The sequence below is a fragment of the Wyeomyia smithii genome, chromosome 3 (genome assembly GCF_029784165.1).
Source record: "Wyeomyia smithii strain HCP4-BCI-WySm-NY-G18 chromosome 3, ASM2978416v1, whole genome shotgun sequence".
NCBI classification, from domain to species: domain Eukaryota; kingdom Metazoa; phylum Arthropoda; class Insecta; order Diptera; family Culicidae; genus Wyeomyia; species Wyeomyia smithii.
This window is the reverse complement of record NC_073696.1, coordinates 133077282-133094769: the sequence shown is the minus strand read 5'-3', so window position 1 is coordinate 133094769 and position 17488 is coordinate 133077282. Positions and strand designations below refer to the sequence as shown.

At 37.7% G+C, this 17488-nt stretch overlaps 2 protein-coding genes across 3 annotated transcripts in view; both read left to right on the top strand.

Moving 5' to 3' along the window:
• The window catches only part of LOC129732822 (lysine-specific demethylase lid), a 47523-nt gene extending 33278 nt beyond the window's left edge, over positions 1–14245 (top strand). For both annotated transcript variants that reach the window (XM_055694102.1, XM_055694101.1), the window contains 3 exons: positions 8577–10316; positions 11902–12792; positions 12864–14245. In XM_055694102.1, coding sequence (XP_055550077.1) covers positions 8736–10316; positions 11902–12792; positions 12864–13934 — 3543 coding nt within the window. In that variant the 5' untranslated portion in view covers positions 8577–8735 and the 3' untranslated portion in view covers positions 13935–14245. The remainder of the gene's footprint in view (positions 1–8576; positions 10317–11901; positions 12793–12863) is intronic.
• LOC129732823 (uncharacterized) lies at positions 1306–2629 on the top strand. Its single transcript, XM_055694103.1, has 3 exons — positions 1306–1631; positions 1691–2034; positions 2091–2629. Exons 1-3 carry the CDS (start codon positions 1397–1399, stop codon positions 2382–2384), a joined length of 873 nt encoding a protein of 290 aa, XP_055550078.1. The 5' UTR covers positions 1306–1396; the 3' UTR covers positions 2385–2629.
• Positions 14246–17488: the final 3243 nt, after the last annotated feature.

Sequence of the window (17488 nt, the reverse complement as noted above, 5' to 3'; positions counted from 1 at the left end):
GTTCAGTAAGCACTGTTATTCGCACTCAATGATACGATAGGCTGCAGCTTTAGTACCAAGTCACTAGTGAGCAGCGACGATGATGAATCATGAATGATTGTGATAATCAGCAACTTTGTTTGTAGGGTAGGCTTAAGATTCGAAAGCCTTTTTTGCTCATATATTTATTTGACACGGCACAATACAAAAATAATGTTCAACAGAGCCGGTTATCACTGGTGTTTATAAAGTGTCTTATACACTAGGAGCAAACTTTTTATCCTCACGGTATTTTGCATTAGTATTTGCACCACCCGCTTTCTGCTGCACCAGAAAGAACCGTCCGCTTTGATGTTCGATGCATGAATTAGGGGTTGGCGAACGGCTCACGAGCTGTTCATATGAACCGGTTCTTAAAAAAGAACGAATGGCTCGTGGAAAAGAACCACGGTTTTTTGAACGCGCCAGAGCTCGTGAATTATTGTGAACCATGAGCCATTGATATGGTTCGGTTCCGAACGGTGAGTGAGCGGTTCAGAGCCGCTCTTGCAAAAGAGCCGTTTCGCCCAGCCGCTTTTTGCTACTCCAGGAAGAACCGTCTGCTTTGCTGGTCAACAAACGAATACACAATTCGGTTCAAAGGTGTACACTTTTGTAAGCAACTAATATTTGCCACCACCCACTTTCTGCTTCTCCAGGAGGAACCGCCCGTTTTACCGTTCGATACACGAATGAGCAATTCGGTTCGATGGTGTGCGCTTTTATAAGCGACTGAAATTTGCAACCACCCGCTTTCTGCTGCTCTAGGAATAAAGGTAATGCGTACCTTTCGGATACAGAATGGGTGAAATAAAATAACAAACATTCTTACAAAGTTGCTGGAAGCAAAGTACCTATTTATATATATTTATTGAAGCAACGCTTGGAATCCTTGCATCTTCCATTTTGATATCTGCGCTAGGGAAATGTGCTAATTGTATGGAATGTGTATGGACAGAGGCGTCGCGTAGCTCATTTCGTTACATGTTCACTGTCATTCACTTAGGTTCTTTTTCCTTGAATTAGAGAAGAAAATCAAACCAAAGTATTTCAAGTTTTGAATTGAAGAGTCTCGCTAGCACACTTACTTGTTTTTCTACATTTTATTATATTTAGAAAATTGCATATGTTTGGATATTAGGGAACAGAGTACCTGTACAGTGCACATGTTGCACAGGTGGTTAGACAGATGCCTACCACCGTATTGGTGAAAATGTTGCATGCTTCCTATATGTACACGCCCAGCATAAATTTCGATCAAAGCGCTCGGGGATTTTACGTCACAAAGTTTGTTTTGAAAGTTAAAGTGCCTTCATTTCTTTTAAGTTGCAAATTGAAATTCGTTTATTTCTGTGAAGTTGAGTGCATAAGTTTTGAAATGCCGTTTTGTTCAGTTAAATCGTGTGATATTTCATCATACAAGATACGGAAAGAAAAACTGACAGGGAGTATACATAGTTTTCCGCGGCATGAGCCAATCCGAAAGAAGTGGGCTCAGTTTTGTGGGTTGCCGTTGTCAACTGATGCGAAGTTTGTGTGTTCGCAGCACTTCAAACCAGAAGACTTCGAATGCCGGTATCTTGTCGGTCAACGACCGTGTCTAGTTAAAAACGGTAAAGTAATAATCACTTAAATACGTACTCTGGTCTCACAGTCAAAATAAAATATTCAGCCGTTCCAACTATCCGTACGTCAGCTGATGGAGATCCGTCTGATAGAAGTCTGCGAGGTAAACGTAAGGCACAGGCGGAACTGATAGTCGAGTTATTATACTCAGAATCTTCAAAAAGTCACGAAACACTGACTTCACATTCACCAGTATTGGACAACCGCAGCGATAAAAAAACCAACAAATTGGTAGTTAACATTGTAGAAGATGCTGTAGTACCAATGGATAAAATCGTTCACTGCGCCCAGCGTGTGAGTCAAGTTTTGGACATCGCTTCACAACAACGTACAGTACTTCAGGAAACCATTTTTGATCTGAGAAATACCATCCGAAATTTACAATTGAAGGTTTGGAATATTTTTGAATTTTTCATATCAATTACTTTTATGTATGTTTACTTTAGCTCAGCGAAAGAGACTCAGAAATACAAAAATTGCAATGTTCAAACATGGATAAAGATAGTCAGATTTCCGATCTGACTAGCAGAATAGAAACCCTTCGAAATTCAATAGAAGACGTCCGTTCAGTTGCGCAAAGTCACGTAAATAATAAACTTCGTTCTGCCTTCCAAACACTTTTCTCTGTAAATCAAACCGACTTAATTTTGGGAGAAAAGAAAAAAGTTGTATGGACGGCGGAAGAAATAGCTTTGGCGTTCTCAATAAGGTCTTTTAGCTGTAAAAATGAATTTAGATAAGTTGAAGTAGTCTCTTGGTGCCAAATTGCATGGTGCCTTGGTGCCATTTTGCATACTGTAGTAAATAGATTTGAAACAACAGCAAAAATATTCTCATTTAGCTATTTTTTCAGCTTTAAAAGCCTATCGTTATATCTTTATATTTCCACGCCTTACACCATGAACTGTCGACACAATTGATACAAAAATAAAGCTTTTTTTCCCCAATGGTATTGTTAAAATAAGCGATTGTACTTTCAACATGACACCTCGTGTTTTACTCTGAATATAGATATCATAGTCAACCGGCTTACCAAATAGTTCGTAACGAAATGAAGATACCGCTGCCGAGTCTAAGAAGTCTCCGTGAATGGGCCTCATGCATCAGAATGAATCAAGGAATTATTGCTGATGTATTTTCATTCTTGGGTATCGTCGGAAAACACATGACTTCCAGAGAAAGGGTGGTAGTTTTGGCATACGACGAAGTATCTGTGAAAAGCACTGTGGAGTACGACAAGCGACATGACAAAGTAATTGGACTGCATAAGGAGATGCAAGTAGTGTCAGCACGTGGACTATTCGGTAAATGGAAGCAACCTGTCTATGCTGATTTTGATCAGCCGATGAGTACCCTTGTACTTAATGAGTTAATCACCCGTTTTCACGATATTGGATTCTCAGTAGTAGCTTGTGTCCACGACTGGTGGAAGCAATCTATCACTGTGGAAGAAAATCGGCATTAGCTATTCGGAGGAACGAACGACGATGAAACATCCCGTCACATCAAAAAATATTTATTTTTTCCCAGACGCCCCTCATTTGCTTAAACTAATAAGGAATTGGATATTAGATAATGGATTTTTTTATAAAGGTAAATTCATTCTTCATGAAGCTAACATTTTAACGTAATACGGTTACATTTTAACGTAATTTATTCGGTTTACAGATCGATTGGTTACGAAAAAGTTTTTGCTACAGTTAGTTGAAAAGGCCTCTACACTAAAATCTCCTTATTCCAACACGAGCCCAGAATTCAAAAATCAAGACCATAATTCCTTGTTCAAACTGAGCATTATGCACGTAACGGTGAGCGGGGCAGAAAGACAAAATGTAAGACTAGCAGCTGAGTTGCTTAGTCATACAACTGCTGTGAATCTACGGAGTCACTTCGGTGAATATGAAGAAGCGCAACTATTGGCAGAAATTATCGACAAGGTTAACTCATGGTTCGATGTTCTTAATTCTCATCAAATCAATCAGTCCATCTCATCTAAAAAATGCTATGGAATGAATATTGAACACCAAGATTAGATTCTCGACGACATGGCTGATTTAATGAAAAATATCAGAACATTAAGTAACCATAAGTTGCCAGCTACCACACATTTACAGGTAAAATATAGGGTTCATTCCGATACTCACTTCACTAGAAAATTGCTAAAATGTGATAAGTGAATAGTGGAATAACCTCTAACATTGAATCTATTCAAATGGAAAAATCTTATACTGAACTTCATATGCAATTCCATCTGCAGGTGTTTCAAAAAGCAGTTTTGGTTTCGATAGTATCGCTCAAACATCTCCTAATTCAAATGAAACATGATTACGATATTTCGTTTTTGATGAGTTACAAGTTGAATCAGGAAAATCTTTTCGCTACACTTCGTTTGAACAGTGGATCACAAGACCATCCATCCCCGATGCAAGCGCTGGAACGATTACGTTTAATAATTCTTGGCAAAAATTTGAATCAGCAGCTTCAAGTCAACCAAAACACTCAGAACATATTAGTTGACGAAAACTACATTATGACCAGATTGTTCAGAAGAAGAAGCGATATTGACCAAATGCGATCGAAGGTTACCGTAAACGTGCAGAGCGAAATTGCTTCAGCTGATGCTAGCAATGAGGACGATCGATGGGAATACCGAACAGGGGAACAGACCTTGGAAGAAAAGGATGGTGTGGAATATGTATCTGGGTATTTGGCACGATGCTTGAATAAAAATCACCCTGAGCTTGGACAATACACTCATCAGTTGATTGAGAAATCAGAAGACAACTATACGGAGGATCTCTCAAGAGGTGGGCTGGTGAAACCATCGCAGGAATGGTTCGATTTATCGAACCGAATGAACACGTATTTCGACTGGATTCACAATGATGGGGAAAATGGAGAGATACCCGTGTTTAGAGACGTCATTTGTGAAAAAAAAGTCTGTTCTGAAATTTAAAAAACAATTTCCCGAAGTGTCTCAAGAAGTGATTGAAAAATATGTCACTACACGCATTAACATCAGATTAAAACAAATGAAAAAAAAAATTCTAGAGGGGAAGATTCATAAATATAAAATAGTCAAGATTAGACCACATGGTAACTCGCGAAACCGTTGTACTACTACAGGAAAAAATAGCAAGAAAATAAAGCACTTTGTACAATAAACACTGATTTTGTTTCTTGAGTTATTTAATTATTTTCATGATGTTATAATAAGGCTTTCAAGCCTTATCTGGTTAAAACCTATGTTAAATTTCGGATGGAAATTTAAATTTAAATCTCTTGATGTTGTGGGTAACCCGGGTTCTACCGGAACTATTTTCGCCTATAACAGTTCCTCTTCATCGTATGTTCATACATTGATTTTTGAAATAACAGGAAAAAATCTTTCAAAAGTTGTTTTTATTGTTTTAAATTCTGTTTTATCAATATCTACCAGTGCGTTGTGATGAAACCTTCGACGTTGTGACGTAGAAGCTTTAGCATCAGGTTTGTTTACTATGTTTTCGTTACCAAGACAATCAAACTCGTTGTTTCTCCTAACCTGTCAATTTATTATCGTTGGGTCCCGATGCCACTGGTAGGGGAAATTCGAAAATTCGACCTTGAAACTTTTTGTGTTTTTCACCATGTAATAAAAAAATGGTGGGAATAATTATCGTTTTATAAAAATCTTGCATGTTTTAGCTATCCAACGACATATTAAATATTGAGTTCGGTGCAGTTGTGTGACAGCTATTCGCATTTGAAATCTTCCATTCCGTCAAACTTAAACGTTACATGCTCATTTCTGTTTTCACAGAATGTATCCCAAAAAATAGAAATTTAATTGCAAGTTTATTTTAAGGCTGCGGTGACGTTTAAAAGCACATTGAAGCTCATGAAAATAAAGGATTTTGCATCTATATTATCTCTCCATCAGGATTAAAAAACAACAACAGTTTGTATGTAAAGACTGGAACGCGCAAAAATTGGTCGACTTCAAATTGGTGTATTTCTGTTGAAAATGCATTAAAAAACCATGAAATGTTGCATTCTAAAGTTGAGTGTGTATACAATGGTTGCTAAAATGAGTTTTCACCGGTTGCTTTCTAGTTTTCAAAATGGCGTCCAAGCAACAGGAACAGCGTGTCAAAATTTTGCTCGCGCAGCAAGAGAATCCGACGTTCTCGCACCTCAAATTGGCAAAATTGCTGGATGTGACCAAATCAACCGTAACATATATTTTAAAAGTGTTCGGGGAGCGTCTGTCGACCGCCAGGAAGCCTGGAAGCGGCGGCAATCGTAATTCAGACGTAGCAGCGACGATGAAGAAGGTGGCAGCGAATTATATTCGGAATCCTAACCTTTCCATCAGCTACTTCACTGGCAAGCTCATTGTCCCCCATACTTATGTGCAGCAGGCTAAGAAACGAGCCGGGTTGTCGACGTTGACGCAAGGTGACAGACGGTGAAGGTGGCGAACCCAGATTTCGAACAAAACACCTCGGCAAAGTGGTGGTCCGGAAAACTGTTATCTGCTTGCAAAGTTCGACCGTGGTTGACGAAACTTATGTGAAGGTTGATTTCCAGCAGCTTCCGGGACAGGAATTTTATACCGTACCAGGAAAAGGGAAGATGGCCTACATTTTCGAAACCATCAACCTATCGAAGTTCTCGAAAAAATTCCTCGTCTGGCAGGCCATATGCACGTGTGGTCTAAAAAGCGGCATTTCCATCACTACAAAATCGTCAATCAAGAGATCTACGTCCAGGAGTGCCTGGAAAATCGGCTGCTACCATTCCTAGAGCAACATAACAGGCATATGCTGTTCTGATCGGACTTGGCAAGCTGCCACTATGGGAAAAAAAGGCGATTGAGTGGTACGATGCGAACAACGTGGTTGTGGTACCTTAGGACCACAACCCTCCTAACAGCCCAGATTTCCGCCCTATCGAGCAGTATTGAGACTTGGTCAAACGGAATATAAAAAAAAACTAATTAATCCATCGAAAACGAGCAGCAGAATGATTCTATCTGGCGTTTGGCGACGAATAAGGTCGATAAGACCACTGTACAAAATTTAATGAAAGGGTTTAAGCGGAAGGCACGGCAGTTTGGATTTGGTAAACCAAAATAATAAACGAACATTTTTTCCTTTAAATATGTGAGTTGAACTACCAAAATAAGAATAGGAAGATTTTTGTATTACGAATTTTGACTGAAAGAAACGATTTTTTTGTCGACCAATTTTTGCGCGTTCCAGTCTTTATAAGTCTTCGTAAGCTACTTTTTTGTTTTAAGTGTTTTTGCAATTTCTTAAGAATTTGGATACCTACTAAAAATTGGTTAGCGCTTTGATAATTTTCATTATATTTTGACTCCCTTCTTAACTCTCTACCGCCCAATGCCGCCTTTAGAAACGCTTTAGTTGAACCTCTAAAAAGCTTCAATAAATACTTCAAAAATGTTAATTAAGATTCATAGTGATTTTACCGCAGTCCGTCTGAAAAATAACTTGGGCACTAGAGGGTTAATCTCAAATTCTTTTTCATCATAAATTTATACATTTTTTTCGAAGCTACCAATCGTTTTTGAATGTCGGTTCCTGGATAAAAATAATATAGTTTCCGCTTGTTAGCATTTGTTCAGTCAATAATTTTCGTATTTATAGGTAACCTGTTTTTTTTTTATTTCTTTATCGTTGACTAGGGTACCAATTAAAACCAACTTTTCGAATTTCATTTAGCGATTAGGGCCAAAAGTTCCGCCTTCTCGAGAGAAGTCCTAATGCAAAATCAAAACGTCGAGATCTTCTTATCTTATAAAAAATGAGAAAACTCAACTTTCCCATTACCTCAACCCCGCTCGAAAATTTTCGAAGCCCCAGAAAGCCGAACTGTGTAAAACAAAATTTTATAGATGGATTCAGGTCTCAACTCTTCAAACTTATTTTCAAAGAGCACATTGAGAGTATACAAGCCAAGTGCATCAAATATACGAGATGTTTATATCCTCTCATTAACAGGAATTCTAAACTTTGTTTAAAGAACAAACTTTTGATTTACAAACGAATTTTTAGACCAGCAATGCTTTATGCTGTACCGATCTGGTCAAGTTGCTGTTCAACAAGGAAGAAAACGCTCCAAAGGATTCAGAATAAAATTCTGAAAATGATTTTGAAGCGTCCTCCTTGGTTTGGTACACTCGAATTACATAGACTTACTGGTGTTGAACCATTAGAAGCTATGTCAAATAAAATTATTAACAATTTTCGACAAAAATCGTTGCAATCCTCAATTGCTACGATAAGCTCTCTTTATAGCCAATAAGTTAGCAATTAAGTTAGTTGTGAGTTTACTTCCCCTTTTCTGACAAGTAGGTTTAAATCCCTACGAATGATAAGTCCTAATTGCGAAAGCAAACAAATCCTAACAATTAAAATTACAAATTTCTAACAGTGTTGAGAAGTCACCATTTGTGATTGGACACACATACTCATTATTTACTAATATTTATCATAAATACTTAAGCTACTAACAAATCCCCCCTTTAAAAAAAAAAAGGTCTCAACTCTTCAAATTCCTACCTGCGAACAACTGTGCATTTCTTTCATTGGTCAAAAAAGTGAAACTTTGACCGCTTTGAGACTCTGCATTCCACTATGTCCCTGGTTAGTCCATATAAATTTTCAAAAAAAAGTATGTAAATTTGCTTGGTTTAGTAAGGCCTACAGACCCACAAAGTTTCAATTGAATTCCAAAAGAAATGCGTCTGATATCACAAAACAGAATAGGCCTTTGATTTGAACACTTTACAGTTACTCGCAAAAAAAACAACAAGGCACTGCCCATACGAGATTGGTTCATTGTATTCAGAAAATTGACATTGAAATTTATGTAAGACGTAATTTTTTCATATGTATACATATATTTTTTTTTTTTAATTTCAGAGCTGGCAACCACCATTTACCGTAGATGTTGAAAAATTGACGTTTGTTCCTCGTGTTCAACGATTGAATGAGCTAGAAGCTGAGACACGTATAAAGCTAAATTTCCTTGATCAAATTGCAAAGTTTTGGGAGTTACAAGGTTCCTCTTTGAAGATTCCCATGGTTGAACGCAAGCCATTAGACCTTTACACATTGCATAAAGTAATAAATGATGAAGGCGGTATCGAAATTGTTACGAAAGAGCGTAAATGGTCAAGAGTTGCTTGCCGCATGGGGTATCAGCAAGGAAGAAACGTGGGTACTAATTTAAAGGCACACTACGAACGTATTCTATATCCATTTGACATATATCGTTCCGGAAAGATTATTGATTTGGCAAATTTGGAAACCGAACAGGAAGATTGTGAGTACAAACCTCATTCAATCGAAGCTCGACAACAAGTGCAACCACCACCTGCCACTACAGCTAGGCGATCTCAACGTTTTGCACAGATGAATAAATCAGCCAGTATTGGATCAGATCATGATATTTCTCGGATTTCACCAAACAAGTATCGCTTTAAAAATGTTTTCAGCAACAGTACAAATGGATCTGTCAAAGGTGGCAAGCCAGATGCATCATATGCCCCTAATCCACATGATCCTATGGCAAAGTATATCTGTCACATGTGTAACCGCGGGGACGTCGAAGAATCCATGTTATTATGTGACGGGTGTGATGCATCATATCATACATTTTGCTTATTGCCACCTTTACAGGAGATTCCAAAAGGTGATTGGCGCTGTCCAAAATGTATTGTTGAGGAGAACTCTAAGCCTGTTGAAGCTTTTGGGTTTGAGCAAGCACAACGTGAATACACTCTCCAGCAGTTTGGTGAAATGGCTGATCAATTCAAATCAAATTATTTTAATATGCCTGTTCATCTGGTTCCTAGTGAACTTGTAGAAAAGGAATTTTGGAGAATCGTATCATCTATTGACGAGGATGTCACAGTAGAGTATGGAGCTGACCTACATACCATGGATCATGGCAGTGGTTTTCCAACAAAATCATCACTTTATTTGTTACCAGAAGATCAAGAATATGCAGAATCAAGCTGGAATCTAAATAACTTACCAGTATTGGACGAATCTATTCTGGGTCATATAAATGCAGACATCAGCGGTATGAAGGTTCCATGGATGTACGTTGGAATGTGCTTTGCTACGTTTTGTTGGCATAACGAGGATCATTGGAGTTATTCAATTAATTATTTGCATTGGGGAGAACCAAAAACATGGTACGGTGTTCCGGGTAGCCGTGCGGAAGATTTTGAAGCAGCAATGAAATCAGCTGCCCCAGAATTATTTCAATCTCAGCCTGATTTGCTGCATCAGCTGGTTACAATCATGAACCCAAATATTCTTATGAATGCTACAGTTCCAGTGTATAGAACAGATCAGCACGCAGGAGAATTTGTAGTTACCTTCCCACGTGCTTATCACGCTGGTTTCAATCAAGGATATAATTTCGCAGAAGCTGTGAATTTTGCACCTGCCGATTGGATGAAAATGGGTCGGGAATGCGTAAACCATTACTCCAAATTGAGAAGATATTGTGTTTTCTCACATGATGAACTAGTGTGCAAGATGGCTCTCGAGCCTGATCGGCTGAATCTTGGCATAGCAACTGCTTGCTATATAGACATGGCAGAGATGGTGGACACAGAAAAAAAACTGAGGAAGAATTTACTGGAATGGGTAAGAATGTAACACGTATCGTTGTACTCTAATCAATCGTTTTTATCAATCACGAAAATCCGGCTCAAATAAATATGTTTCCTAATATCTAGCTCTGAATAAGATAATACCATCACTTTTTTATTCAACACGTTGAAATCGCTCAAAATTTTGTACAAGTGCTTAATCTCCATAGAGCAAGAGTACGGTCTGTATAGTATTTTTCGAATCAGTTATCATTGATAACTTCAATCCAGGACGCTTTTGTTCGGTTTTTCATTTTCTTCGTTAAGTTCGTTGTATATATAGAAAGTGTGTTTAATTGCTTGGTTGGAAAAGTCATTGGCGCCATCCTCACAGAATTTAATAAGATCTTTTTTATTTTTAAATCCTGTGACGCTGGTGCCAATCCTGCAAATGGCCCGTAACTTATCCAGTGATTATTTTTTCCGAACGTAAAGTACTCTTAAACCTACAAGCCATAGCATAGAAATTTGATTTCCCGTGTCGTGTGTTGCATGATCAAAATCTACACAATGGATCGTCAAAACTGATCAGTATTGTAACCAGTTTTGCAAATTTTCACTGTCAGTGGTAGATTCTCAGTTGAAGCTGTAAAGTGCGAATATCAGTTTCAATACGAACGAGCTTATAATAGTGAAAATTATAGCGGATTTCTTTATTCCACTGAACACTAAAGAAATTCGCTATTCAGTTCTAACCAGTTGAGACTCAAAATGCTGACTGGCAGCATTACTGTGATTTCGCACACGCTGTGCTTGTGTTACATTAGCAATATTTATGCGGTTGAAAAGATACCGATCTACGAATCTACCCAAGGTATGGGTACTTTACGTTCACTGAGCATTCGGTCACCGGAAGCAAATAGACCTGAAAATATACACAGAAGACCGGTACACAAGTTAATCGAAATAGGTCATTCAATCTATCTCACATTAGCATAGGCGTAGCGAAGCGGGGTCAGGGATGAGGGGCGATGCACCCCTGGCTCTTGACATTAAGAATGTTGGTGATTGGATTCAATGACCTATCATTTTCCTTACATTAATGCAAAATTATCCGTTATTTTTTATTTCTCGTTGTTTTAAATAACAATTTAAATTAACCTTTGAAAATTAAAATTTAAAAATTTGAAAGGCCCTATCCCCGCCCCCAGTTAAATCCTGGCTAGTCTTGGTTACGCCTATGTGCTTGTAAGGTAATTTAGCATTATGCAAGAATATCTAGTAATAAATTATTGCAAATTTTAATGTGTACAATTCTCCTTCAAGATAAAAAATAATAATAAATAAATAATTCAATGCTCTATTGAAATTTGATCCGCAAAAAAATCCAAAGATTATATGAAATATTTTGGAATTGTTTTTGCTCAAGAAAAACAAAGACTTTATGAAACTTATGGTCCATTGTTATTTTTATGCAAGAAACATTACCTTATCTCTTTATCTGTTATTGATGTTGATATTTTGTGCCGGTGTCCCAAAAATCAAAGATTTTTTTCCAGAAACTAATGCATGCCACCATTACTACGTCTTAAAAATTGATTATTCTGAAATGACAATTGAAACATATTTTTACTCGACAGGGTGTTACAAATGCGGAACGTGAGGCTTTTGAACTTCTCTCGGATGATGCGAGACAATGTGAAATATGTAAAACGACATGTTTTCTTTCTGCGGTCACCTGTAAATGTACTACAAATCTAGCTTGTCTTCGACACTTTGCAGAATTATGTGAATGCCCTTCGGAGAACCACACTCTTAAGTACCGTTACACACTCGACGAATTACCGTTAATGGTTCAAAAATTGAAAGTTAAGGCTGAATCGTTTGAAAAATGGCTTTTCAAAGTGCGTGATGTACTGGATCCTGCAATAGATACTAACATCACTCTTGATGAACTTCAGGAAATAGCTCAAGAAGCAGAAACACAAAAATTTCCAAACAGTGTAATCCTAGAACGTTTGAATTTTTCCATTCTAGAGGCGCAGAAGTGCATAACTGTTATACAGCAGCTTGACATAAACAAAATTCGTACTAGAACACGAAATACGGCTGAATGTGCCAAGTATAAACTTACCCTAGAAGAACTGGACATGTTTGTAAACGAGATAAATAACCTGCGTTGTATTATTCGCGAAGGTGATAGCGTTCGTGAACTTCAAAAAATTGGCAAGGAATGGGTTAAACAAGTTGAAAGTGCATTAAAGACTCGTTTCAAAGATACAAATATTCAGCAGTTAACACATTTGATTGATGAAGGTAACTCACTGTGCATTGAATTGCCGCAGATTACACAATTGAAGGATCGACTAACACAATACAAGTGGTATAGGCAAGTCCGTCTACTACGAGAGAACACCATTGATCGAATGCCATTAGAAGAAATCAAGCGAATGCTGGACGAGGGAATGAAAATTCTTCCACATACTGTTTTGGAAAAAGAGCTAGCTGAGCTTCATGGAATTATGCTGCAGGTATAGTATGAAATTATGTTATGTTTGTTTATTTCTTACAGACACGAAGTTAACTGGTTTTTTTGTTGCAGATAGTGGATTGGGAGCAATCAGCCAGCCAGTGTTTCAAAACAGAAACCCGGCACAAAATAAGTGAAATTGAAAATTTACTAGAAAGAGCGCATTTGATTGAAGATTTTCTGCCATCACATAGTCAACTGCGTGATGCTCTACAAAAATCAAAAGAATGGCTTCATGCAATTGAGTCGTTAGAACGTAACGAAAATTATAATTTTTTCCATACTTTACAAAATATTGCGAATCGGGCAAAATTATTACCGATGGAAAACGAACGACAAAGACTCTTCAAAAGTATGGGAGCCGACAAAGATGGCAAATTGTCATTACAATCCTTTGGGTGTGTTGAGTCAGCAGCTAACAGTGGATTGAAGAGAAGATCTATGAGCAACGTTGATGAAGTAATTAAAAAAATTAAAGACGATCCATGCATCACTGAGCTTGATGAGCAGATTCTGAAGACACAGATTCTTTGTTGGAATGATAAGAGTAAGGTCAACGCGTTAAGTCTATCCGGATGGTATACAAGCATTGAAGAAAAATTTGGAGATAGTAAAATTGTTTATCATTGTGCTAAATGTTCAGAGATTGCGAAGCGAAAAGCAATTAAGCAATATCAAGAGGAAAAAAAAGAAACATTGGAAGAGTCATATAAACCCAATCTTGATTTTAAAATGGATCCTAATCAGTTAGAACAGGAAGCTCAAGACTCGCGGGAGACTTTTGATGACTTCGAAGACGAAGACAACGAAGTGGATGATAAAATGAGCGATATGGAGAATCAAACCGACGGAGACAGTGAAAACAGCCACGCTGAGGAAGAAGAGGGGCTATGTGATGGTTTCATCGGAGACAGTGAGGAAAGTAATCCAGGCACTGATTGTATGACCAAGTGTAATTTGGAAGGATTAGAGATAAACAAGCAAGCTGTCGCTTCGCAGTTTGATGATACTGGTTCTTCTGTTACGAAAACTAGTCAGCAAATTAAAAACAGTAAACAAAAAGTGACTGTCGGTAAAGGTGATAATTCCGCAACGCTGGTAGCAGTGCCTACCGCATTAGATTCGCGGGGTGTAATATTTTAGATGAAACAATACAGACTCCCCATAAAATGAATAGTACCTTTCTTATCACATCCTGTCTATGCGCGCTCTTGCTTCTTCCACGTAGGATATTAGCGAAACGTGTCTGTGAATTCTTCTGATTTCTCACGATGTTTGCAAACGATTTAATCCACTTTTATCGTTTCCAGATACCTATATGAATGCTGCTTATGAATTATAATAGAATTAGATGTCTATACTATTATTATCTATAAGTTAAAATGTCAGGTAGAAAAGTTAAATGCAACATTGAAGTAAAGACTCGTATTTTCACAACTTTAGGTACATTTCAATTACTAACTTTTCTATACCAGTGATAATCACTTACGTAAACCGCTGTTTAAATAGGGTTAGTAACGAAAGGCTGAAACTCAAAAGGCTGAAACTCGAAAGGCTGAAAAGTATGTTTCATAACGAAAGGCTGAATGCACAAAAGGTTGAAACCACAAAAGGCTGAATGAACGAAAGGCTGAAACATGGAAGGCTGAAACTTTTGTAACTTGAATCATAATCGTTGAAAAATTCGGACACATGGATAACAAACCTTTATAAGGTGGCAGAGTTCAATGTTTGAGTATCAATTGGTTTGTGCAATGGAAAATCAATTTTCGGCAACATTTGAATCTATACACACTTGACTCTTGTACACGTTTCCTAGATGATTCAGGGCGAGACGGCCGAAGGCCGCGAGTGTGCGCCGGCGACCCGCCGTCGGAAGCGCCGGCCACTGCGGGGGGGCAGCCCCCCCGCAGAAATCACCTCTGTATAGGTTCGTTCGTTTTCCTAGGTCTACTGACTCATAGGGGTGATCCCCTAGTTTAGTCCGAACGAGCGATAGCGAGTAAGGACAGCATACATCTCGGACAACCGAGTCGGCCGTAGGCCGCGAGTGTTTTTTTAGAAATGAACTTTGTGAATTTCAGCCTTATGATTTTTCAGCTTTTCGTGATTCAGCCTTTCGTGTTTTCAGCCTTATGTAGCTTTTAGCCTTTCGTGATTATAGCCTTTCGGATTTCAGCCTTCCGTGTTTCAGCCTTTTGAGTTTCAGCCTTTCGTAGTAGACCCGTTTAAATATTATGAATTCTGGTGCGGTCTTTTGCGCAGTGTACTTCAAAAAAACGTTTATGGCTCCACTTAACACGAGGCGCATATTTATAAAAAAAAGAGATAAGATGAGTTTTGTCCTGTGTGTTAGCTATCTGGAGTGTCATGGAAATAAATACATCACCGATGGTTATTCCACTTCCGAAGTTTCTCAATCCTGTCTCTCCTGCTTCTCAACGTTCTTGCATACATTCGGCTTAAACCAAAATTATTGAAAATTCGATTTCCTTTGACTTGTCACATTACAAAAGACTCGACAAAAAAAAAAAACGTGACGGTTCAGCCAGCGGCTGTAGTATATTGCAACCAATCAACCATGTGGTCATATTTGGCTTATTTAAAAAAAGTTCTTGCCGAGGGAACGTTGCCCTGCTGCCATTATCACCAATTACACCAATTCCATGCAGACTTACAAACGTTCCTCTGACCAGTTTTATTATAAGAAGGATGATTTTTTTGTCATGTCATTAAGGAACCCCGTTTTTTTTAGCCAAACTCAGCAATTCCCTGGAGAGGATCAAAATTCCTTCTGTCAGTTTTGTTATAAGAGCTTTCTCGCAAGAGGAAAGAGTTATCGAAACCTCTTCCTCCTTTCAATATCGCTCTATAATTACAATTCCCTAAAGAGGACACTCTTACATATGTGGTCAGTTTTAATTCAAAGTCATCAGGAGTACTTCAACTTGAAGGAAGAGAGCTACGTAGCAGCAAGTTTGCAGTCTGTTTTGAAAAGCGGATGGTAATGAGTTTTTCGTCAGTTCAGAGAATTTGCTTACAAGGTGTTATCAATTGGAGCAGAAAATCGAGTGTGTTATTTAAACGAATTTCCCTATCCACTTGGTCAAAGGCAACCTACCGCTGAATAAAAGAAACGATGATTTGCGATGCAGGTAATAGGGAGTTTCTTCATATCCCCAGCTCAGCTAGTTTTGACCTGGAGCAAACCTAACTACTCTTAAAACCAGGCAGCACCTCCCAGTGGCTCTATAAAATTGGTCAGTCTTAACAATTTTAGCCCATCCCTTAGACTTCGAAAACAGCTATCTGGCATCTCTTTCTTACATGCGTTGTAAATCGCAATGTCTGTTCTTTGTAATTGGGTAGATTTGCACTGACGCAGTGGAATAAAGGAATTCGCTATTAGATATGCTCGATCCAAGTATGATGACAGTTCTACAAGGTATGCCACATTTTTATCTATCCACGCACACAAACAAATCTCGTTATGAAAATTTTCGTTTTTTGTATGGAATTCGGAACATTTTCGGAAATTTCTCGTTTTATGTTGTTTTATATTTGATTTTTTTAATTGGAGAGTGAATCTCCAGTTGAAACACACTAGAAATTGATATTAATTTAGATTTAGTGTGAAAAATTGCGACAATATGTCGAAATAAAATATATAAAAATGCTATATTTCTAATAGCTGGAGCATAATCTTAGTCATTGTCATAGCTCATGACTTTTGTCACTGTATGAAACATAAGCGACTCAATTTAGAAGCGCTATTAGACTACAATAAAAAAACGAAAAGTGCAAAAAGGTTACCGGCAAATTGATGAAAAATAGCATATTTTACCTAAACCGCAGCAAGTTTATGTATTCCCCACAAATAAAACATGTTTTAACATCATTTCTATAACTTTTCAGGAAAGCATGTTTTATAAGTTTAGTTTAAAATGCAAAATCATTTCAAATTTCATACAAAATTGGAAAAAGTTCATAACGATCACTAATACTAATGCATCGACGTGAATAGCATACCTTGTAGAACTGTCATCATACTTGGATGCCCGATAACTAGGATTTAAACCTATGCTAAACTGAAGAATAAATAAAGAAACGTTTTGATAGCAGTTAGGTTAGCTCCGAGTCAAAACAAGGTTGACACTTGACAGGAAGAAATTTCAGAAATTTGCTACTAGATTTCGACCTATTCCCAAAATTAATTTATCGATGTGTCATTATGATACTGAACGTGAAGAAAAACCACGGCTTACAAAAACAAGGCTAGCTACTCCCGCACTGTTATTTTTTAGTGACGTCATCTGAATTGTTGAAATAAACAAATCAGCTACTGCGGTGAAAATGACTTGTGTACAAAGCCATTACCACGTGGCTTGAATGATGATCACATTCAATGCTATGCATATTATGTATCGTTAAGCGATATTTGACAGATGATTGAAGTGTTACAAACTGTAACGTTCATTGTACTTTCTGAGTAATGAATGAATGTTCATTTCGTTAATCAACAATTTAACTATGTACCACTGTTTCAATAAAAGGCCTCATGGGAATATCCTAATTCAATGGAAATCAAACCAAGTTTTCAGAACCACATTGGCTACATCCGGTCATGTTCCAGTTTTAGTCCAGGAAATTACCAATTTCAGGATTCAACCAAAATTCATTAAGCGATACCTCTAAGT

Coding starts and splice junctions, on each gene's coding strand:
- LOC129732823 (XM_055694103.1), top strand. CDS start 1,397: ATGCCGTTTTGTTCAGTTAAATCGTGTGATATTTCATCATACAAGATA. Junction 1,632..1,690: donor ACCGTGTCTAGTTAAAAACG/GTAAAGTAATAA, acceptor TAAAATATTCAG/CCGTTCCAACTATCCGTACG. Junction 2,035..2,090: donor TCCGAAATTTACAATTGAAG/GTTTGGAATATT, acceptor TGTTTACTTTAG/CTCAGCGAAAGAGACTCAGA.